This window comes from Tamandua tetradactyla, chromosome 6 (assembly GCF_023851605.1).
Source record: "Tamandua tetradactyla isolate mTamTet1 chromosome 6, mTamTet1.pri, whole genome shotgun sequence".
In the NCBI taxonomy this organism is placed as follows: domain Eukaryota; kingdom Metazoa; phylum Chordata; class Mammalia; order Pilosa; family Myrmecophagidae; genus Tamandua; species Tamandua tetradactyla.
This window is the reverse complement of record NC_135332.1, coordinates 109,584,501-109,610,115: the sequence shown is the minus strand read 5'-3', so window position 1 is coordinate 109,610,115 and position 25,615 is coordinate 109,584,501. Positions and strand designations below refer to the sequence as shown.

Here is a 25,615-nt window from a genome sequence, read left to right as displayed (position 1 = left end):
CAGCTCACTATGCCGATTCAGACATCAAGGGGATGTAAATATCCGGGCTAAAGTTGTTGTCATAAAATATGTATATGTCCAGTGGGCCTTGCAATGACTGGAAGTAGTGTCTGGGCAATAAGGTTTGAAATATACAGTAAAAGGTGGTCTGTGTGATTGTATGATACAGCTTTTGTGATATGAATGTGTGATTGTGAATGCGATATGAATGTGTGATTGTGAAAACCTTGTGTCTGATGCTCCTTTTATCTATGGAATGGATGGATGAGTAAAAAATATGGATAAGAAATAAATAATAGAGAGAAGAAAGGTTAAAATAAATTGAGTAGATTGAAATCCAGTGGTCAGTGACAGAGAGGGGTAAGGGTATTGCATGTATGAGTGTTTTCTTTTTTATTTCTTTTGCTAGAGAGATGCAAATGTTCAAAAAAGTGATCATGGTGATGAATACACAATTATGTAAGGATATTGTGAGCCATTGATTGTAACCATGTCAAGAATGTTTGTATGTTTGTTGTTTATAATAAATATATTTTTAAAAAAACGAAAAAAAAGGTGGTCTGTGGAAAATTCTTCCAAATCTTACATCTTGTATATGAAATAAACTAGATAGGAATTTTTCTGATTTGACCACACTCCCTACACATTTACACACTAACTCCTAAATTGAGTTGTGAAGCTGAAAGAAACTTTTATAATCTGTCAATAATAAAAAATAACTTTGATCAAGCATACTAGAGGAAAGAATTGTTTTTTATATCCTTTCTATATAGAAATGATACTATAAAGTACTGTTATATGGGTAGGCAATCAAAGAATATGCAACAACAAAACATAGGGACAAGTGTTATAGAGATGTGCCAGACAGCTAATGAACTATTGCTATTTTTCTAGATTCTGTGATGTTTATGGTATTTGTCAGGTTTTTAAGTTTTGTAATCTATTGTTACTTCTTTTCTCATCCTATATAAGCATTCACTTTCAGACCTAGTTTTGTATTCTTTTTTTTTCATAGGCAGGCACCAGGAATTGAACCCAGTCTCTGGTATGGCAGGCGAGAACTCTGCCTGCTGAGCCACCATGGCCTGCCCTAGTTTTGTATTCTTTTTCTGGAAGAGCATTGCCCAAATTGTACAAGTTTCAAGCCCCATAAAACCTGGATCCATCCCTGCACAGGAGCTTTCCAATATTTAGAAATAGGAAAAAATATTTTCCTTTTGGTTTAGGATATATTTTTTTTAATTTGCATATGGGCAGGAGGCACCAAGAATGGAACTCCAGAACCTCCAGTATGGCAGGCAAGAGCTCTGCCTACTGAGCCACGGCAGCCTGCCCAAGGTTTAGGATTCTTAATAACAAATGGGATTTGTGGTTTACTCAGTCCAGAATCTGACCTCTGCAATGGAATTGGTAGCTCTGGGGTGTCAGAACTGAGAACAGTGAGAAGCACATAGATTTATCACAGTCACCCTATAGGAAGGAAAGCTCGGTGGAATTTGGCACCTTGCATGAATTTCTGTTCTAAAAAAAAAAAAAGAAATCTTCCACAAACAACTTAGCACAGGGTCTACTTACATGACCTGGAGGAGCTTTTATCTAATTAAAAAAGAGGAAAGACAGTAAAATAAAAGACAATAAAAGAAAAAAATAAAAAAGAGGAAAGACGGTGATGCCTTTCAGAGAAGTGTGAACCCTGGATCTTGGATATCTAGGTTTGATTACCTAGTTACTTTACTTTAAAGTAGGGAAACTATCTTCACTTTTCACTGTCCTTTCCTGTCCTCAGAGACCAAGGACTGGACTGGATTGATTAGTGTTATGGGAGATCCTACAGAAAGTGGCGCCAGCAACCCCTGATGTGATCTTATAACACTTTATCCCTCTCACAAGAGCAGCTGGGATTACTCCACTGGGATCATCATTCATCAGCAAGTTATGTGGAGGTTGCCGGCCTTCCCTGAAGAGAAGGAATTTATATGCATATCTCCATTTAACTCATTTATTAGGAATCCTCCTTGCTTGCTCTAATATGTATATCTCCATTAAAATATTATTTTGCCATTTTATTTCCCAAATAAAGCAAAAGACAATTATAATTATATTTCACCATAGCTTCACAATTTGGCCCCAGGGACAGATAAAAATTGTCAGGACACCCCCTCTGTTTGCTGGATTGGTCACCCTGTAGTCCATATAAGAAGGGTCACAGATTGCAGGAAAACCTCTTGTGTCCTCTCTGCCTACCCCCACCCCCATCTGCACTGAAACTGGGACTCAGTACAGTTTACATAATTAAATACTTCCTTCAAGCTGGAATCTGGGTGCCATAACTGGCTATTATTTAGTATCATATTTGATGGAGAAAAAAGGTGTGATAGCATTCAAACACTATGGTGCTTGATGTCATGATATTTCTGTTTCATTGGGATCAAAAGAGTCTGAGTATGTTATAGTTCATGGAAGTACACCTTTCCTAATTTTAGCAGTTCCAACAACAATGGGCCACTGGTCTGAATTATCAAGTTATTATTTTATTGACTGCCAGGGTTCTTTGGGATTTGGTAATAAAGGCTATTATTCAGAATAATGATGCATTCTACCAGAGAAAATGAATTATGGCTACAAGATGAAGTAGAAATAGTGCCCCAGTTTGTTTAATTGGAGGCATTTTCCTGAGAACATGAAGCATTCCTGGTGTTGTAAATTCTGTGAGATTCTATCTTTCTTTACATCCTCTCTTTAACATTTCTGGGTAGAACGAACTTGAAGAATCAAGAAGTACATCATGGTGATGCGTGCACACACATACACATGTGTGTGTGCTTTAGTAAAGCAAATAGTCACATTTACATGGGACAGTATTCTTGATGTTAGTTTGATGCTATGAGTATATGGACTTAGAAAGAACCAGAATCTCAGGGGAAGAAAGGGCATCCTTTCCACAGTTCCACAACTCATGATCAAATATTCAAATAGAAGGAAAGTCAAGGGTTGATGACTTTTCTTGCTCTCCATTTCCTTCTGTTTCAATAGAGATCCTAGAGTAACAGGCTGAAATGTTTTTTTCTGGGAGAAATTTCTAACCTTGGTTCTCCTGCCTCAGAACACCATAACTAGAGCTCCCTGACCTCAGGACTCATTCTCCTTTAATTAGACCATGGACTACTGCCCTCACCTTGATTTGGGAGCAGCATGTACCATGCTATCTTTCAAAAGGTGTCAGATTCTGCTTTTTTGGTAATAGAATATTTCCTTTCATCCTCCCCAAGGAGGTACCACAGCTGACAGTTTGTGGGTGTCCCCCCATGTGGATGTTGAGTCTCTTGCATTGCATTGGTAAACGTCATTGTGGGACGAGGTACTTGGTCAGGCCTATGAGGGGAACCCACTACCTCTGCTGTCATCTTACTCCACCTTTCTCCATGTCAGTCCTGATCTGCTCCTCGAGGTCCTCTGGGGACACATAAAAGTCCTCTTCAGACACTGATGACTTGGGCCGGCAGTGTCCACAGCAACAGTTACAACAGCAGCACAGGCAGCAGCAAAAATAGCAGCCTGTCAAGAGTCCGATGATGACAAACAGGGTCTAGGGGGAAAAAAAGGCAAATAAAAATAGGGGTGAGGGTTGGAAGGGTGGGGGAGAACTATGTACCACCAGAGACCTGAAGAAATCCACAATTTACCCTTCAGACCCATAGTCCCCCATATCCTTACTCCAGAAGAAACTATCCTTTTAGATTCCTTAGAAAAAATTATTCATAGAGATCTGTTGTTGCTGTTTTTTTTAACTTATTTAAAAATAATTTCTAATTTACAGGACAGCTGCACAAATAATATAAAATCTATATAAAGAAAACCCAATATACACTCTACCAAGGTATCTCAATTTTTAACAATTTTTAACATTTTATCGCTTTTGCTGTATCATTTTATCATCCATCCATCTATTTATCAATCTGTCTATCTCTGTCTGTTCCTCCTAAAGTTTTGCCTCACAAGTTAAATCCAGGGGAAATGAATTATAGCAAAAATGATGAAGTATGTCATTATCTTCCACATGTTTCAGTTGCTGCTATCATTATTAAGATAGCATTATTAAGAGCAAAACAAAACTCTCCACAGCTCCAGTGAGCTAACCAAGCTACCCTGCCAAGGGATCTGAGTCATTCTCACCAAATAAGAGCTGTGTTACCTCCCCTTCTCACCTCCACATATCTGTTAGTCACCAAGTCCTGTAGTTTCTTTCCTCAACAGCTCTTGCACTTTCTTCCTCCCTATCCTGGCCCATAGGGCTATAGAACAGATCCTCATTATCTCTGGTCTGGTCACTTCTGTGGCCTCCTAACAGGACTTCCTGCCTGACTGGATTCCCTGCCTCCACTCTTAACTCTCCTCATCCACCCTGCACATTGCTGCTGAAGTGAGCTTTCTGAAGTACCTATTTTACTTAAAACCATTCAGGGGCTCTTCTGCATCTAAGATAAGAACTAAGCCCTTCATCACAGCACACAAGGCCTCAGTAACCTGTCCTTTCAAACACAACACTTCTCCTTTGCCAGCTTTGCTCTCTCTGTGGTTTCAGCTGCTAAGGTGTCTCCCTGGCCCCTATTCTCAGTCACCTAACAAATACCTACTCAGTGTTTAAGATTCATCTCAAAGTTCCCCTCTATGATATCTTTGCTACCCCCCCCAATTAAGCAATTACTCCCTCCTTTGTGCCCCAGTTGTCCTCCGTACAAACTTCTGCAGTGGCACTCTGTTAACACCTTAGACTACTGATCAGTTTATCGGTCCGTCTCACTATATCAGACTGTGAGCTTCTTGAAGCATAGCATTCAATGCTATTCATCTGTGAATCTCTCCTGTCTAAAGATTTAGTACCTTGCATGTGGCAGACCTATGAAGTAATGAACATATGAATGAAATCATAGATCAGCAAATGATTTGTTCCTCTGAGTGAATAGTACCAGGATTTCCCCACAAACATATAGTTTGCTCTCTAAGTATGCCATAGCTAAAAATTAAAAGAAACTCTCCGGGAGAGGGGGTGGACTTCCGGAGCAAATGACAGAGTAGGGAGCTCCAGGACTCAGTCCTTCCACCAAAGCACCTACTGAACAGGCAGGAAAAGTCTGAAACAACTGTTCTGGGACTCCAAAGCCCAGGAGAACAGCATCCAGGGAGCAGGAAGAGGCTAATGAACTGCAGTAAAGGACAGTGAGTGGCTCTCTCCACATGGCAGCTGCTGGTGCCCAACCCCCGCTCTTGTGGCACGCTGCCTTGGGATCTAGTCCTGGCTGGCTGCTGTTGTCAAAAAGGGACATAAAAATCCTCTTCCCCAAGAACAGAGGTGGGCAGGGCCGAGCACTGATCATGGCTTTTGATTAGTGAGTTTGGATGCTGGGTCTGGCTCTGAGCAACTGTTTCAAATCACCCTGGAAAAAGGTAATAACAGCCCTTGTTTCAACAACCTCTGATAGAGGCAGAGATAGTGGAGAGTTAAAGACCCAGCGCCTTCTTAGAGCTGTGGGGAACAATTTGCTGAAGCATGGGCAGGCCAGGAAAGTAGAGCTTCAGGGAGCTGTCAGACAGGCTTCTGGCATCCCCTGATCCCTTCCCCAAGGAACTCTGGAGGAGGTCTGTACTCCCTTCCCTTCGTGGGTACCTCGCCCTGTTTTGGCTGGAGATTCTGACTTGGAAGGGTCCTCTTTGAGGTGACCTTCCACCCAGAATTTGCCCTCCAGGCAAGAGCAGCTAGACACTAGGAAAGGGGTGTGAAAAAAATACAGAGGGAAAAAAAAAGGAAACAACAGATCAAGTTTCCCAGAGAAGGAACAGAGGAAAGAATTCGCTCTCTTCTCTCTCTTGGAGATGAAACAATTGCACAAAAAGTTCAATTTTAGAAATTGTACTGCATATCCAGGACAAACATCAAATGAACAGGAGCTGAAAAAATCTTATCTTTTAAACACAGGCCCTTCTAATGGCCTAGAATTAGTTGAACCAGGCATCAAAGAAGAGCCTTAATACAAAGCCAATCAACAATAAAACCCTAGACAAGAGGAAGAAACTGAGCTTCAGAATAAAATTCATCATGATAATCACATCCCTAGATAACAGCAAAAATTAATAAGCCATGCAAAGAAATGGGAAACTGGCCCAATCAAGGGAACAAATTAAAACTTCAGAGAAGACATAGAATCTGGAATAATTAATCAAAAAGATTCAAACTAATCTCCTAAAATCAACTCAAGGAGATGAAGCAAAATATGGCTAAAGAGATAACGGATGTGAAGAAGACGGTCTATGAGTGTAAAGAAGAATTTGAAAGTATTAAAGAAGCATAACAGAAATTATGGGGATGAAAGTCATAATACTAGATATTAAAACTACACTAGAGGCATACAACAGCAGATTTGAACAGGCAAAGAATCAGCAAGTTAGAAGACAGGGCAACTGAAATCATACAGTCGGAAGAACATATATAGAAAATACTAGAAAAATTTGAGCAGTGTCTCGGGGATTTCAGTGACAGCACAAAACATGCAAACATACATGTCAGGGAAGAAAGAATATTTGAGGATATAATGACTGAAAAATTCCCAACTCTTACTAAATACATAAATATATATGTCCATGAAGCCCAATGTATAGCAAATTGAATAAATCATAATACTAATCAGAATATCACATACCAAAGATAAAGGCAAAATTAGGAAAGCAGCAGGGGAAAAGAAATTCATCATATATAAGGGGTCCTCGATAAGACCAAATGTTTCTCCTCAGTAACCATGGAGGTGACAAGGCAGTGTCACCTTAAATGATATATTTAAGGTACTGAAAGAGAAGACTTGCCAGCCAAAAATTCTTTATCTGGAAAAACTGTCCTTAAAAGTGAGGGAAAGCTTAAAACAATAATAGATAAATAGAAACTGAGAGAGTTCATTAACAAGAGATCTGTCCTACAGGAAATACCAAGGGGAGCTCTGCTGACTGAAAGGAATAGAGGAGAGGCTTGGAGTACAATGAAGAAATGAAGATTATAAATAAGGGTAACTGTCATCATCAGGTTCATGTGTCAAGTTGGCCAGGTGATGGTGCCTGATGGTCTGGTCAGGCAAGCACTGGCCTGTCTGTTGCTATTAGGAAATTTCAAGGACTTTAATCATAACCACGTTGGCTGCATCCACAGCTGATTGGACTTGCTGTTAATCTGCTCTAATCACTGGAAGGCTTTTAAGGAGGATTCAGAAGAGAAAATCACTCTTCCTGCTTCAGCCAGCCAGCCTCTCCTGAGAGTTCCTTGAGGACCTTCATTGGAGCTGCCAGGTCATGGTCTGCCCTACAGACCTTGGATTCAACATCCCCATGGTTATGTGAGACACTTTCATAATTTTATACTTACAGATATCTCCTGCTGATTCTGTTTCTCTTGAGAACCCTAGCTAATACAGTAACTAAAAGGTAAAAAGAGACATAAAAAATATGATATATAAAAACCAAAGGACAAAATGGCTGAACAAAGTCTTGCCTTTAGAGTAATAAAATTGAATACTAATGAATTAAATCATCAATCAAAAGACACAGATTGGCAGAATGGATAAAAAGCGTGATCCAACTATATTCTGTTTACAACAGACTGATCTTTGACCCAAAGACACAAATAGTTTGAAAGTGGAACGTTGGAAAAGATATTCCTTGCAAACAGTAACCAAAACAAAAAAGAGCTGGTGTACCTATACTAATAACAGAAAAAAAAAAAAAAGATTTTAAGTGTGAAACTGTAATAAGAGACAGAGAAGGATATTGTATATTAATAAAAGGGGCAATCTACCAAGAAGAAACAACAATCATAAATATTGATGCACCTAACCATCGTGCCCCAAAATACATGAAGTGAACACTGACAAAAATGAAGGGAGACAGAAACTTCGGTTATTTATTGACAACTTAGACTCAGAGTTAGAGCTCTGAAGCCTTAAAAGTTAGTATTACCCCATACAAGAACTACTTAAAAAGTTGAAAAAGCGATCATACTTCAACTAGAGATATGAATGAAGCTTATCTGGATAGGACTAAGATAAATCAGAATACAGGGTAAAAGATGATGTCGACCATATTTTAAAACTTCAACATCTGTGTGAGACCAAAGGGGGAGATGTTTATTTGGCACAAAATTTATATTTTGGGTAATGCATTACCTAATTTAACTTGTAGTTTAGTTGAACACCATAAGTACATGGAATCTTGAATAGGGAGTGAGATTTTGTTTGTTTGTACATGTTAATGGGATGCCCCAGGGTAATTTGGGCAGTGAATAAAGAAAGATTTGCCCAATCCCCTTCAGGAACTGGGGAGAAAGGAGGGAATATTCAACTTCTCGTTTGGAGAATTTCTGATACTCTCACAAGCAGTGGGTACCACCAAATCAACAGGCCAAGCCCTCAATCTTGGCGTACAACCCTATGAAACTTACTCCTGCAAAGGATAGGCTAAACCTACTTAAAATTAGACCTAAGAGTCACCTCTAGTTAACCTCTTTTGTTGCTCAGATGTGGCCCCTCTCTCTCTCTCTCTCTAAGCCAAGGCAGCAGGTGAATTCACTGCCTTCCCCTCTATGTGGATCATGAGTCCCAGGGGTGTAAAGCTCTCTGGAAATGTGGGACAGAACTCCCAGAATGATCTGGGACCCAGAATCAGGGGATTGAGAAAGTCTTCTTGACCAAAAGGGGAAAGAGAGAAATAAGACAAATAAAGTTTCAGTGACTCATAGATTTCAAACAGAGTTGAGAGGTTATCCTGGAGATTATTTTTATGTTTTATATAGATATCCCTTTTAAGTTTATGGTGTATTGGAGTGGTTGGAGGTAAGTACCTGAAATTGTTGAACTGTGTTCCAGTAGCTTTGATTCTTGAAGATATTGTATAAAGATATATCTTTTATATCGTGACTTTGTGATTGTGAAAACCTTGCATCTGATGCTTCTTTTATCCAGGGTATGGACAGATGAGTAAAAAAAAATAGATAAAAAATAAACAAATAATAGAGAGGATAAGAGGTAAAATAAATTGGGTAGATGGCAATATTAGTGGTCAGTGAGAGGGAGGGGTAAGGGGTATGGGATGTATGCATTTTTTTCTTTTTATTTCTATTTCTGGAGTGATGCAAATGTTCCCCCCAAAATGATCATGGTGATGAATGCACAACTATTGATGATATTGTGAGCCAGTGATTGAGTACCATGTACTGGACTGCATGTGTGTGAAAATATATCAATTAAACAAAAACAAAAACATCCAGCATCCTGCTGGAGTAGTGCCAGGTGGGGGAGTAGAGAGAGGAAGGCATTCCCTTCCAGGGCAGAAACCAGACTATAGGTTCTTGGAGGCCTGGGCCATTGTCTTTGTTAAAATTCAGGAAAAAAGTATAGATAAAAGTAAATAAATAATGGGGGGGGGGTAAGGGGTAAAATAAATTGGATAGATTAACACAAGTGGTCAATGAGAGGGAGGGGTTAAGGGTATGATATGTATTTTTTCTTTTTTCTTTTTATTTCTTTTTCTGGAGTGATGCAAATGTTCTAAAAAATGATCATGGTGACAAATACAGAACTATGCGTTGATATTATGAGCCACTGATTTTACACCATGTATGGAATGTATGTGTGTGAAGATTTATCAATAAAAATATTTTTTAAAATGAAGTAAGGGTAGTTCAGTGGTAGAATTCTCGCCTGCCATGTGGGAGACCCAGGTTCAATTCCTTCCTTGCCCCCCCAAAACAAACAAGCAAACAAAAAAAAATTTCAACAAGTGGTGCTGTAATAATGGGATACTCACATGGAAAAAGAATGAAATGTGACCCCCACCAGACAGGATAGAAAAAAAAAATGAAGGAAGAAATAGACATCTCTACAATAATAGTTGCACACTCTAATATTCTCATCGATAGAACATCTAGACAGAAGGTCAGTAAGGAAACAGGTAACTTGAATAATGTGATAAATGAACTAGACCTAACAAACATATGCAGAATACTGCATCCTAAAACAGCAGGATATATGTTCTTCTCAAGTGCATATGGATTATTCTCTGGGATAGACAACATGTAGGGTCACAAAACAAGTCTAAATAAATTTTAATAGACTGTAATTATACAAAGAATCATCTCTGATCATAATGGAATGAAGCTGGGAATCAATAACAGGTGGGAAACTGGAAAATTCACAGATATATGGAAGTTAAATAACACAGTAAAACAATCAGTGGGTCAAAGAAGAAATTGCAAGAGCAATCAGTAAATATCTTGAAATGAATGAAAAGGAAAACATGGCATATCAAAACTTATGGGATATAGCAAAGGCAGTGCTGAAAGGGCAATGTATAGCCCTAAATGCTTACATTAAAAAAGAAGAAAGAGCTAAAATCAAAGACCTAACAGTATATCTGGAGGAACGAGAGAAAGAACAGCAAGCTAATAACAAAGCAAGCAGAAGGAAAGAAATAACTATTAGAGCAGAAATAAATGGAATTGAGAATTTAAAAAAGAGAGAATGAACAAAACCAGAAGTTGGTCCTTTGAAAAGATCAATAAAATTGACAAACCTTTATCGAGAATGACAAAGTTAAAAAGGAGAGCTGATGCAAATAAATAGAATCGGAAATGAGAGGGGGACATTGTTACTGACCACACAGAAATAAAAAGAATCATAAGAAGATAAACAACTCTATGCCAACAAATCAGATAGCTTAGAATAAATTGAGAAATTTCTAGAAATACACAAACAACCTATACACACTCTAGAAGTAATGGAGAACCCAACAGACCAGTTGCAATTAAAAAGAATAAGTCATCAAAAACCTCCAAAGAAAAGCCCAGGACCAGATGATTTCACAGCTGAATTCTACCAGTTATTCCAAGAAGAGTTAATACTAATCCTGCTCAAACTCTTCCAAAAATAAGTTGAACCGGAGGGAACACTGCCTAACTCATTCTATGAGACCAACATCCCCCCAATACCAAACCCAGAAAAAAATGCTCCAGGTAAAGAAAATTAGAGACCAATCTCCCTCATGAATATAGATGCAAAAATCCTCAACAAAAATGCTTGCAATTCAAGTCCAATAGCACATTAAAAGAATTATACACCATGACCAAGTGGGTTTTTATCCCAGGTATGTAAGGATGTTTAAACACGAGAAGATTAGTTACTACATTAAAATTAACAGAATGAAGGGGAGAAAAACATATGACCATCTTGATTGACATAGAAAAAGCATTTGACAAAATTCATCATAATTTCTTGATAAAAACACTTTGAAATATAGGAATAGAAAGAAACTGCATCAACATGATAGAGTATTTGTGCCAGTTTGAAGCTGTTACGTACCCCAGAAAAGCCGTGTTCTTTAATCCTGATTTAATACTGTAGGGTGGGATCTTTTTTATTGGATTGTTCCCATAAAGATGTAACATACCCAGTTGTGGATAAGACCTTTTGATTAGATTACTTCCGTGGAGATCTGACAGACCCAATTGTGGTATGGCCTTTTGATAGATGTGACTGCTCCCATTCAAGGTGGGTCTTGATTAGTTTACTGGAGTCTTTTAAAAGGGAAAATATTTTGCTGCTGCTTTAGAGCATACAGAGACATAGACATTTGAAAATGCAGAAACTCCAGGAGATGCCAGGAGGTGAGAGAGAATTGGCAGAAGTTAGACAGTTGCTTCAGAGCTGACAGAGATTCAGACTTTTGAAGATGCTTGGAGTGTTGACAGAGAGAGCAAACACCTAGACATGGATGTTTGGAGATGCAGAATCCAGCAGACAGCACCATGTACCTTTCTGTGAGATGCTAAGTAAGCCAGAATCCAGAGTTTTGTCCAGAGGAGCTAAGTGAAGACCCACAGATACTTAGAGAGGAAGCCACTGGCATCAGAAACTGGAAGCAGCAGAACCAGGAACAAGGACCAGCAGCCACCAGCCACATGCCTTCCCATGTAACAGACATTGGCCTTCCTTGAGTCAAGGCATCTGTCTCTGGATGCCTTAGTTTGGGCATTTTTATGGCCTTAGAACTGTAAACTTGTAATAAATTCCCTTTTTAAAAGCCATTCTATTTCTGGTATATTGCATTCTGGCAGCATTTAAGAACTCAAAACAGGCATATATGAAAAGCCCCCAGCTAACATTGTACTCAGTGGTGAAAGTTTGAAAACTTTCCCTCTAATATCTGGAGCAAGACAAGGATTCCACTGTTGCCCTTGTTATTCTACGTTGTATTACAAGTTCTAGCCAGAGGTGTTAGACAAGAAAAATAAATAAAGACATCCCAATTTGAAAGAAAGAAGTAAAACTTTTATTATTTGCAAATGCCATCATCTTATATAGAGAAAGACATGAAAACTCTACAACAAAGCTACTAGACCTATTAAATGAGTTCAGCAAAGTTGTGAAATGTAAGATCAACAGGCAAAAATCAGTAGTGTTTCTATACACTAGTGATGAACAATGTGAGGAGGAATTGAAGAAAAAATTCCATTTACAATCTCAGATATCTAGGAATAAATTTAACCAAGGATGTAAAGGACTTGGACACAGAAAACTACAAAACATTCATGGAAGAAAGCAAAGAAGACCTAAATGAATAGAAGAAAATTCTGTATTCATGGATTCAAAGACTCAATATTGTTAAGAGGCCAATTCTACCCAACACGATTTGCAGAATCCCAATCAAAATTCTAACAGCCTACTTTGCAGAAATGGAAAAACCAATTACTAAATGTATTTGGAAGGATAAGGGCCCCTGAATAGCCAAAAACATCTTGAAAAAGAACAAAATTTGAGGTCTCACACTTACTTATTTAAAACATATTACAAAACTACAACAGTTAAAACTGCATGGCACCAGTACAAAGCTATATTGACCAATTGAATCTAACTGAGAGTTCAGAAATTGATTCTCACATCTATGGTCACAGGATTTCTGACAATGCAGCAAAGTATACGCAACTGGGAATGAATATTCTTTTCAGTCAATGATGCTTGGAGAACTGAACATTCATATGTATAGTAGTTAGGGTCAGGCGTCAACTTGACTAGGTGATAGTGTTCAGTTGTGTTGCTGTGGACTTTAAACATTAGCATGTGGAATTCATCTATGGCTGATTACATCTGCAGTTAGCTAAGAGAAGTCCCTTCCACAATGAGTGATTTTTAATTTAATTAACTGGAGACTTAAAAGAAGAGGTCAGAAGAGAGAGAAACTGCACAGCACAGCACAGCACAGCACAGATCAGCTAACAACTCAGAGCCAACAAAGAGCCAAGCTTTTGGAGATGCAGAAGGAACATACCCTGAAGAAAGCCTTTTGAACCCAGAAGCCAGGAAAGAGAGAGCCAGCAGATGTCGCCTTGTGCCTTCCCAAGTGACAGAGAAACCCAGATGAAAGCCAAGCTGCCCTTCCTCCAAGGATCTGTAAATTTGTGACTAAATAAATCCCCTTTATAAAAGCCAATCCATCTCTGGTGTATTGCATTCTGGCAGCCTTAGCGAATTCAAACAATATGTGAAAGAATGAAAGTGGACCACTGTTTCATGCCATATATAAAAATTAACTCAAAATGTATCAAAAACCTAAATATAAGAATTAGGACTATAAAATTCCTAGAAGAAAATGTAGGGAAGCAACCTCAAGATCTATGGCAAGTAATGGTTCCTAGACTTTATACCCAAAGCACAAGCAATGAAAGGAAAAATAGGTAAGTGGCACCTCTTCAAAACTGAAAAGTTTGTGCCTCAAAGGTCTTTGTCATAAAAGTGAAAAGGCAGACTACTTTATGGGAAAAACTATTTGGAAACCACATATCCAATAAGTTTTAATATCCAGAATAAAGGAATCCTATTGTAACCCATACCAAACTCTGAAATCTGTTCTATAGCTACTTGTGACAATGTACTTTAAAATTTATTGCTTTTTTTGTATATATGTTATATTTCACAAAAAAAAATTTTTTGTAAAAAAATGCTATCATTAATAGTAGCAAATGTTATACACTGATGCAAGGTGTTGGTGGGTGGGGGTAATGTACAGTAATTCTGTATTTTATGCATGATTTTCTATAAACTCAAAACTTCTCTAATAAAAGCAAAGGAGAAAAAAAACTCTCCTGCTTCCCCCAATCTCAAGTTATAAAAATCCAGTTTTTGTGTATATAACTAAATCAATTATGATTTGATTAAAAATATATTATTTTAAATACAAAGGAAGAGGCTTATGAGTATCAGTCTGTGGATTTTGTCTAGTCAAGGGGATAAAAATCACCTGCATGTGTATGCAGCCCTTCAATAATTTTTGGTAGAAATCTTTAATGTTGACATACCTCACTTGCCTCATTCCTGCTTCTAGCCCAGGAGTCCGTCTGTCTGTGGCTAGCCCTAGTTGCGGGGTGAAGCTAGGGGTGGCTTGGGGTGGGGGAGTTTAGTGTGACTATATCTATAATCTTTTAGCAATGGGTACTCTGTATTTTCATAGCCTTAGGAAAATTACTCTAAGATGTTCCTCTTCATTTCCTGCTTCCAGGAAGCTCCTCTCTTTTCTGCCTACTTTTATTCTTTTTGTTTTTAGTATGCAATTCCCACATTTTCTTCTCTGAAATATTCCTTTTCATTCATTTACTGTTTTGTTATTTAATTATTTGAACTAGATTGTTTGTTTTTTTGTCGGAAAATAACCTTGCTTTTTATCCCTTACAATGGTTATCACAGCACTAGCCACAAATGGTGTCTGATAGTTTTTATAATACATGTTTTTGATGGTACACTGATTTCATGAAATGTGATCCCTATATGCCAGGCCACTATAATGGGGGAAGGCCTTATTTTATGTGGTCTTCTTTTTTAAAAGCCATATTGGGAATCACTCTGCATATCTCTCACACTATTAGATGCTGCTTGTTTATATGAATTTTGTTCCATTTGCCAACTTCCTGGGCAAATAAATCTATTCTCATTTTTATGTGGACAGGCCTCAATATTCAATCAGGTGCTAGTGGTAAATTATCTGGAATTCTAAATGTACCTTCTCCTGGAAAGAGTGTCCTACCTGGTAGATAAGTTCCTAGGCAAGCCCACAAAAACTTGTATTATTATATGAACATTCAATCTGTTGCCTGAACGTCATTGTCAGTATGTGCAGTCTCATTCCAAGTTCCAACTCTGCTCAACAAGAGCTCATCACCCGCCCCCGCCCCCCAAGTCTTGAATAACTGAGGATGGGGTAGGAGAAAGGGAAGAAGATTTCAGAGGGAATCCTGGGGATTGCGGAAGGCAAATGAGTCTTTAGGTTTTACACACTCTGTGTTTATGTATAAGAATAATTCTTTCTCTTCCTTTATCTATAAAACTTTTAAACTCAGCAAAGTTATTTTAGTCAGAGAAAATAGTAATTAAAATACTATTGTTATGAAACTTGCCTTTTTGGAGATTTGTGGTTTTTAAAATTATTAATTACAGCTCATATGAATGTGGAGTGAACTGTCCACAAAATATGCTGATGGATTTTATGTATGGTGTATATGTAGAGATGCTTGTATCAAAAGACAAGAATATGAAAACTCAGACTCATAAAACCTTTACCAAACATACTTATATATACTAGAGATTCTTAAGAAACCAAACAAAATTTACTATACAAAAGTCAATTCTGATTTCACTAAGCCCTTAAAAAAATATTACCTTTTTCTCGACCAGATATTCCCCCTGCCCCCGTCTCTCTCCAACTGCCCATCTCCAGTACTTATTCTCAGCTTTTCCCCTTCATTTCCTTCTCTACCACCTCACAGCAGGCCTCACAAGAGCCTATGACACAGTTACCACACATTCTCCCAAGTATTGTTATTGCTGGTGTAGCCTATGCTATAGATAGTAAGGTACATGACTAAATTTGTCTGACACTAATTTATTAAACAGTTGTCACATAATAAAATATTCTTGGTTTTGAGCAATGAGTCAGCTTTTAATTAGTCATTACCGGGGGAAGGGAGGGCAGTCTAAATTAACCTGAAGCTCCAAATTCAACTATAATTAATGTCTAGAAGTATTTTAAGTCATGCTGTATTTTATAATTATTTGATGGGCTAAAGCAGTAATGATTCTAAAATAATAGCTTTTAGTGGATGCAGTCTCCTTTTACTTGTAAGAATTTAATGATAGTAAGGGTAAGCTCTCTTTAAGATGGAGTCTAAACGAATGAGTAATTTCATGGTCTTCCAGGAAATTGTTTTGGAAGGAAAAAAATTCTGACCCACCTTTGCCCACCAGCTTGACAACATGAAGTAGGTGTTAACATTTTCATCTCCAAATTGCTCAGCCACATAGAGCCCCAGGGATCCATATTTGTCATATATGTTTCTCTTTGACACATCAGTAAGTATTGTGTGGGCATTGTTGATCTCTTTAAACTTTTCTGCAGCAGCTGGATCATCTGGATTCTTGTCTGGATGGTGTTTCAAGGCCAATTTCCTTTTAAGTTAAAAAAAAGCAAGGAAAAATTTTGACGAGAATTATGGCAACATTTTAGAAAAGCACTGTTCATTTGCACATCCTTTATTTATGCAAAGGCTGTGAAGTGATAAGTTTCATGCTAGTGTTGACCAACCAAGCAATTATGTTTTCATTAAATAGTATCTGATTTCTAATATGCAGACATAATAGTAATGTTTCTCCCTTCACACCCTCAAAGGAATTCTCCATACCTGTACAGCTGTTCAGTCTTAGGCAATTTGCCCTTGACTGTGCAGTTTATCTCTACCTGAAACTGCATTTACCTCTGCCTCACCAGGACTCAAATAGAAGACCATCAGCAGTTGACCCCAACATGAAGAGGTCTTTGAGAGTTCCAGCAACAGACGCAGTTTACACCAAAATTCTACTAAGAACCTGGAGATGATGGGAAATCAAGCTTTCCAGAATTAACGGGACTTCATGTCACATCTGAAAGTTAAAAACTCAACTATCAAATGAAAATTTCTAATTTGTAACCCCTTGAACAAGCATTATTATCCTTCACAAATCTTCTATGTCATACTCCCTTTCGTTTTTCTGAACAAATACATGCATGTCTTGTATCTACTTCATAGATATTGTATTTTTTACAAATTTGAAGGTTTGTGGCAACCCTGAGCCAAGCAAGTCTATCGGCATTATTTTTCCAACAGCATGTGCTCACTTTGTGTCTGTGTCACATTTTGGTAATTATCACAGTATTTCAAACTTTTTCATTATTATTATATCTGCTTTGTGATCTAAGATCAATGATCTTCGATATTACTATTGCAGTTGTTTTGGGGCACACCCAGATAAGATGACAAACTTAATTGATAAATGTTGTGTGTATTCTAACTGCTTCACTGACTGGCCGTCCTCCATCTCGGTCCCTTTCTTAAAGCCTCCCTGTTCCCTGAGATGTAACAATATTGAAATTAAGCCAATTAATAACCCTACAATGGCCTCTAAGTGTTCAAGTGAAAGGAAAAGTAACGCATCTCTCACTTTAAATCAAAAGTTAAAAATGTTTAAGCATGTCAAAAGCTGAGATAGGCCAAAAACTAGGCCTCTCCCACCAAACAGTTAGCCAAGTTATGAATGCAAAGAAAAAGTTCCTAAAGGAAATTAAAAGTGCTATTCCAGTGAACATAGAATGATAAGAAAGTAGGACAGTTTTTATTTTCAGTTTGGAGAAAGTTTTAATGGTCTAGGTAGAAGATCACACCAGCCATAACAGTCCTTATCCAGACCAAGGCCCTCAATCTTCAATTTAGATTGAATTGAATCCCTAAATCTCTTCAATTCTATGGTTTATGGATATACACATTTTGCAAAACTCCTCAAACTATGTACTTAAGGTCTGTGCCTTTTACTGAATGCAATTATACTTCAAATTAAAAATTTTTAAATCACAAACAAATGGAAAATATTATTTAAAAAAGAGAGAAACATACATGTAATTTATGTTTGAATACTGATGATGTCTATTCTTAAGCTGGACAAACCTAGAACTTCCCAGGATTTGAGATTGAGGTTGGATCTGCTGTGGCATTCACTGTCTGTCCCACCTTGAGCAAATTTTAACCTCTCTGGATCTCATTTCCTCACTGTAGCATGGGGATAATATTGATACTTACAGGGTTATTATGAGGATCCTATTAGATAATAATTATTAATATCTTATGACAATAACTAAGTGAATGCTGGGTGTTCAACATTAAAAAAACTTATATAGTGTTTACTATACGTTAGCACTGTTCAGGCATTTATAAATATTCATTAATCCTCACAACAACTCTATGAGGTAGGTATTCTTATTATCCAATTTTATTAATGAGGAAATTTAGACCCAGAGAGGTTAAGTCACTCACCAAGGTCACACGGCTAATAATGAGAACCAGGTTTTGAAGGCAGGCTCACTGACCCTAAGCACTACTCTAAGCACCACTATGCTGCTTCCTATATTTATATTTTTAAGTAAAATAAGTAAGGCACAGAGCAGAATGCATAATAAACCATTGTAAGATCTTCGGATTTTAGTCTGGGTGACATGGAAAGTCATTGGAGTGTTTTGAGAAAAATGATATGACCTGACTTTAAAAAGGTTTGATAGGATTTGAGAATTCTATTTTGGATAACTTTGAGGTGCCTATTAGATTTCCAAATAGAAATGTATGTCAGGAGACATATGAGTTTGGAATTCAGGCAAGAATCACTGTAGGAAATATACATTTGGGAGTTCTCAGCATGCTGATGGGATACTATAGAAGAGATTATCAAGTGGATGGTTCCAAGAGAAAAAGTCCAAGGACTGAGCTTTGGAAAGAAAGAACAAGAAAAGGAGACTAAGAAGAAAGGGTCATTGAGGCAAAAGGAAATATCCAGAGAGTATGGGGTCTTTTGATCCAAGTGAACAAAGGGTTTCAAGGAGGAGAGTGATCACCTATATCAAATGATTGCTGGAAGGTCTTGTCAAAGTAAGAATTGACCACTGAATTTAGTAATGTGGAAATCCTTTGTGTCTTTTGACACAAATCCAAGCATATGCAATTACATATATATTTAAACATTTTTATTGTAAAATATAACATATATACAAAGCAAAAAGAAAAGCAATAATTTTCAAAGCTGAATCACTGTATATGTGTTTTTATAGAGAGAAGAATAACTAGAAAATAAACAGGTTAATGGAAGGTTATAATAAAAATTAACAGCACTTATAGTTGCACATTGGGATTACAGGTGATTCTCAATTTGTTGTATTTTTGCCTTTTATAAAAAAAAATACCTATTACTTGGTATTTTTTTCCCTAAGGATTTTAGATTCAGTTATAAATTTTGCTTTATTTGAATAGCTGAAAGTTTAGTTTCTTCCTTTTTAATGATCCACTACAAAATAAGGATTTAAAAAAAGAAAAAAGAAATCTTCAAAATGCAAGAACACAAGTATCATTATCAGAAAAGTCTCAAGTGGATTCTTTAGCACATTCATTTTAATGGCACAGTATTCCTAGAATTCTCTGCCCTGTGCCCTAAAATGCTAATTACAGCACTTTTTGCTAATAGTTCCAAAGGGATCATGTCCAAGAGAATCAAATGTAGGAATTGATACCTCTGCCTTGAAAGGAATAAATTCCTGGAAAATGGCCCTTTCCATGTCTTTCCTCATTTCTAGAGCTCAATCATAGACTGCTACATGCTACTTAAGACTTAGCCAAATATACCTGGCTTCCTGTCATTTTATAAGCTTTTTGGATTTTTGTCAAATTACAAGGGCTGATGCACTCAATCCATTTATCACAGTCCTCTAGCAAAGGAGCTGGTAAAATTGAAGGGCTGGAACACCTCCATTTGTAACTAATTCAGTTCCTGAACATCAGTTCAGGACTCCTCTTGGCAGATACTCTTGACTCTGAGGAATTCTCAAGAACTATGGCTAGCAGACGCAACTGCCAAAATCACACAATTGCTCACGAAGGTGAATGATCAGTGTTACATGCCTTTATTATGCTTTGTCTAGACCGCAAGGAAACCATATAGAATTTAGGATTAAAGGAAGTGCTTGAGGTATATTTAAATTTAATATTCATATATTAGCTATAAATAGCCTTTTTTAATACCAAAATTTATTCTTAAAAGTAGATGATATTCATCCAGAATGTAAGTCTTGAATTAATTCCACATTTCTATGCTCTTAGTCACCTGTTAATCTGGCATGGCTATAACTGAAAGCAAAAATAGCAAGTAATCCCTTTAATTTACACTTAACCCAATGATAAAGTGAGTTATCAACATGGTAACATAAAACATCCCCTGAAAAAACCTCCCCAGAGATTCAGTGAATATAAGGACAACATCCACTTGCTTAGAGCTCTGGAGGATGATGAAGACTAGAGAAAGAATCCACAAATGAAGAAAGAGAAAAATATCAGGTAGAAAATTTCCATCCCAGACCAGCCGGTTCTCTTCCCTTTTCACTTTGCCTGGAAGCTCTCCTGAGGCAGCAGCCCAGGTCTGACCACAGACTGTAGAAGAATTCACAGTAGTTAGAACCCAATGTATATCCAAGAACAGAGACCAAATCTGCAGAAACCCAGGACAGAGACCCAGCATGGAATACAAGTCCCTGAGGAATACTGCATACAAAAGGACTCCTCAGGAGGTGAGGGGGGTGGGAGAGAGAAAAACTATGGCAGAATGGTGGCAGCCAAGTGGTGCACTCACTGAAACCAGTTACTATTTATGAGGCTTCCTAAATGCAAAATGGAATTTTCTGGAGTGACCGCCTTTCTGGATTAACCCCATGTGGCTTCCTGGGATGGGATACTCTTAACAGGAAAGAAACCGGAGGCAGAAAAGCCTCACTGAAACCAAAAATGGGGGGTGGAGGTGGGGAGGTGGGGGGTGGGGAGTGTTGTGAACTGAACTGCTCTAAGACTGGAGAGTGTTGGATTGAAAAGTGTAAAGAAAACAGGGCACTGAATGAGGGAAAGAATTTAAACAAATAATAGGAGCTGGGAAGAAAATTCTACAGAAAAACAAAACAGATCAGTATTCCCTGAGAGATATCAGAGGAAAGGACACTTTCTCCTAAAGATGAAACAGTTACATAAAGAGTGCAATCTTAAAAATTGTACCACATATCCAGGGCAAGAATCAGGTGAAGAAGAGCTGAAAATATCTGATCAGTTATATTAGGCTACTTTAAATGTCCACAATAGGTGGGACCAAGCATCAAAGAAAAGCTTTAACACAAAGCCAATCAACAGTAAAACCCTACACAACAGAGAGAAACTGACCTTCAGAGTTGACTCATCAAGATAATCAGATACCTAGAGATCAGCAAAAAATTACAAGCCCTACTAAGAAACAAGAAGGTATGGCTTAGTCAAGGGAAAAAATTAAAAAGTCAGAGGAGACATAGAATTTGGAACAAATAATCAAAGAGATTCAGTCAAATCTCCTAAATCAATTCAAGGAGATGAAGCAAAATATGCATAAAGAAATAAAGGATATTAAAAAGGCAATATGTGAGCATAAGGAGAATTTGAAAGCATAAAAAGAAGCATAACAGAAATTACGGGGATGAAAGGCACAATGCTAGAGATTAAAAATAAACTAGAGGCATACAAAGTGGATGAAAAGACAGAAGAAAGAATCCGTGAACTAGAATACAGGACAAATGAAATCATACAGTCAGAAAAGAGAACAAATGAAATCTTATAGTCAGAAAAGAAAAAAATTGAGCAGTGTCTCAGGGATTTGAGTGACAGCATGAAGCACACAAACATATGCTTCTGTCCCAGAAGGAGAAAAGAAGGGAAAGGGGCAGAATATTTGAGGAAAAAATGGTTGGAAATTTCCCAACTCGTATGAAAGTCATAAATATACATGTTCGAGTGGTGCCAAATACTCTACACAGAATAAATTTTAATAGACCTTATCCAAGACACATACTAAAAGAATGTCAAATGACATATAAAAAAAGATAAAGAGAATTCTGAAAGCAGCAGGAGAAAAGAAATTCATCACATACAGGGAATCCTCAATAAGGCTAAGTTTGATTTCTCATCATGGGGGCGATTTCTCTTCATGGGGGCGAAACCATGGGGGCGGAAAGGCAGTGGTATGATATAGTTAAGATACTGAAAGAGAAAAACTCCCAGCCAAATTTTCTTTATCCAGAAAAACTATCCTTTAAAAATGAGAGAGAGTTTAAAATATTCACAGTAAATGGAAACTTAAAAGAGTATCAACAAAAGAGCTTCCTTACAAGGATTCCTAAAGGGAATTCTGTAGGTTGAAAGAAAAAGACGAGAGAGAGTGACTTAGAATAGTGTGAAGAAAGGAAGATTCATAGAATTTATATGCTACTTAAACTACTAAAGTTATATGTATCTTTTCAAATTAGAAAGTTATAGGCTGTGCAATATAACCCCAGGGTAACTTAATGAAAGTATTAAGAAAAAATGAAACTAAAAAAAAAAACCAGAACAGCTGAGGAAGAGATCAGTCAGATACATGACAAAAGATCAACTATACAGAAAAGGAGGTTTAATAAAGGAAAAGAGAGACCCTAAAAAGGATATGACATATAAAAAAATAAAGGACAAAATGGATGACGTACTTCCTTCACAGTATTAACAGTGAATTCTAATGGCTTAAACTCCCCATCAAAAGACACAGATTGGCAGAATGGATTTAAAAAAACATGATCCAACTATATGTTGTTGACAGGAGACTCATCTTTGAGTCAAAGACATGAATAGGTTGGAAGCAATAGGTTAGAAAAAGAAATTCCATGCAAATAGTAACCAAAAAAGAGCTGAGGTTGCTATACTAATTTTGGACAAAATAAACTTTAAGTCAAAAGCTATTATAAGAGACAAACAAGAACACTATATATTAACAAAAGGGGCAATTCACCAAGAAGAAATAGCAATCATAAAGGTCTATGCATCTAACCATCATGCCCTAAAATACATGAGGCAAAAACTTGCAAAACTTCAGGGAGAAATAAATGTCTCTACAATAATAGTTGCAGGCTTCAGTACAGCACTCTCATGAATAGATAGAACAACTAGATGGAAAATCAGTAAAAGAACAGAGAACTTTAATATGATAAATGAACCAGACCTGACAGATACATAACACTCACCCCAAAACAGCAGGATATACATTCTTTTCAAGCGCACATGGATCATTCTTCAGACTAGACCACATGTTGGGTCACAAAAGAAGTCTAAATAAATTTTAAAAGATTGAAATTATACCATCTTCTCGAATCATAGTGGAATAAAGCTGGAAATCAATAACAGGTGAAGAATTGGAAAATCCACAAATATGTGGAAGTTAAATAATACACTCTTGGGTCAAAGAAAAAATTGCAAGGGAAATCAGTAAGCATCTTAAGGAGAGTGAATACGAGAACACAACATGTCACAACTGGTGAGAAACAGTAAAAGTAGTGCTGACATGGTAATTTATAGCCCTAAATTCTTACATTAAAAAAGAAGAAAGAGCTAAAATCAAAGACCTAGCTGCACACCTGAAGGAAATAGAAAAAGAGCAGCAAACTGATGCTGAAGCAAACAGAAAGAAAGAAATAACAAATATTAGAGCAGAAATCAATGGAATTGAAAATTTAAAAAAAGAAAACAATAAAGGGAATGAACAAAATCAAAAGTTGGCTCATTGAAAATATCAATAAAATTGACAAACTCTTGGCTCAAATGACAAAGGGGAAAAGGAGAGATGATGCAAATAAATAGAATCAGAAATGAGAAGGGAACATTGCTACTGACCCCACAGAAATAAAAAGAATCATAAGAAGATTCCATGAACAACAGTATGCCAACAAATTAGATAGCTTAGATGAAATGGGCAAATTTCTAAAAATACACAAACAACCTATACACACTCTAGAAGGAATGGAAGACCCCAACAGACCAATTGCAATAAAAAAAAAAAAAACAGAATCAGTCATCAAAAACCTCCAAAGAAAAGTCCAGTACCCAATGGTTTCAAAGATGAATTCTATCAATCATTCCAAGAATAATTAATATCAGTACTGCTAAAACTTTTCTAAAATATTGAACAGGAGGAAACACCACTTAATTCATTCTATGAGGCCAATACCCCCCACATTACAAAGCCAGAAGAAAATGCTCCCCCAAAAGAAAATTAGAGACCAATCTCTCTAATGAATACAGATGCAAAATTCCTCAACAAAATGCTTGCAAATGAAGTCCAGCAGCACAGGGCTGCACGGTAGTTCAATAGTAGAATGCTTGCCTTCCATGCAGTAGACCCGGGTTCGATTCCTGGACCATGCAGCCCCCCACCAAAAAAAAAAAAATCCACCAGCACAATAAAATAATTAGACACCATGATCAAGTGAGTTTTATCCCAGGTATGGAAGGATGTTTCAACACAAGAAAATCAATGGCATACACCACGTTAACAAAATGAAGGGAGAAACCACATGAACATACTGATTGACACAAAAAAACACTTTGAAAAAAAAAAAGGAATAGAAGGAAACTCCTCAACATAATAACAGGTATACATGAACAACCTACAGCTAACATCATACTCAATGGTGAAAGAGTGGAAGCTTTCCCTCTAACATCTTGAATAAGTCAAGGATGTGCACTGTTGCCCATTATTAAACATTTTACTGAAAGTTCTAGCCAGTGGTATTAGCCAAGAAAAATAAATAAAAGGCAACCAAATTGAAAGGAAGAAGTAAAACTTTCACTGTTTGCAGATGACATGACATTATATATAGAAAGACATGAAAAATCTGCAACAAAGCTACTAAACCTAATAAATGAATTCAGCAATGTGGCAGGTACAAGATCAACAGGCAAAAATCAGTAGTGTTTCTATACACTAGTGTGAGCAATCTGAGGAGGAAATCAAGGAAAAATTTCATTTACATTAGCAACTATACGAATCAATATTTAGTAATAAATTTAACCAAGGATGTATAGGACTTGAATACAGAAAAGTACAAAAAATTGCTAAAAGAAATCAAAGAAGACTTAAATAGATGGAAGGACATCTATGTTCATGGATTCAAAGACTAAATATCATTATGATGTCAGTTCTACCCAAAAAGATTTACAGATTTAATGCAATCCCAATCAAAACTCCAACAGCATCAAAGATGGTGGGGCAAGATATGAGGTGTGGAATTTAAGTCATCCTCTAGAGCAGCTAGTAAATAACCAGGAACTGTATGAAACAACTGCTGGGGGGACATCCATGACCAGACACACAGCATACACCAGCCTGGAATGGGTGGACATCTGAGATCCTATACAGAACTCTAAATTTTCCAAACCACAAAGGCTGAGTCCCATGAGGGGAAAAGAAACAGGCTTTACTAGCAGAAATTCTGAGTTCGCTAAATCAAGCTTCAAATCCAGAATTAATTAACAAATTCTAACTACTGAAAATAGGCTCTCCAAGCACAGATAAACCTGGAGTAAACAATAAAGGAATCAGGAGTTTTTGCCCTGGCAAAGAGGGGGCAGGGATGACAGAAAAACAAACAAACAATC

At 37.2% G+C, this 25,615-nt stretch overlaps 2 protein-coding genes across 6 annotated transcripts in view; one reads left to right on the top strand and one right to left on the bottom strand.

The window, feature by feature from the left end:
* Positions 1-25,615, top strand: part of LOC143688686 (uncharacterized) — a 237,425-nt gene that overhangs the window by 49,121 nt on the left and 162,689 nt on the right. Inside the window, exon 3 of one of the 2 annotated variants that reach the window (XM_077166899.1) lies at positions 16,843-17,913. The exons of the other annotated variant lie outside the window; for it this stretch is intronic. Coding sequence (XP_077023014.1) covers positions 16,843-16,950 — 108 coding nt within the window. The 3' untranslated portion in view covers positions 16,951-17,913. Of the gene's footprint in view, positions 1-16,842; positions 17,914-25,615 lie in introns of those variants that run through there. 2 annotated transcript variants of the gene reach the window in all.
* DNAJC5B (DnaJ heat shock protein family (Hsp40) member C5 beta) overlaps positions 1-25,615 on the bottom strand; it is a 133,008-nt gene that overhangs the window by 25,754 nt on the left and 81,639 nt on the right. For all 4 annotated transcript variants that reach the window (XM_077166898.1, XM_077166896.1, XM_077166897.1 and 1 more), the window contains 2 exons: positions 16,310-16,523; positions 3,415-3,586 (listed from right to left, as the gene is read on the bottom strand). In XM_077166898.1, the coding sequence (XP_077023013.1) occupies positions 3,415-3,586; positions 16,310-16,523 (386 nt within the window). The remainder of the gene's footprint in view (positions 1-3,414; positions 3,587-16,309; positions 16,524-25,615) is intronic.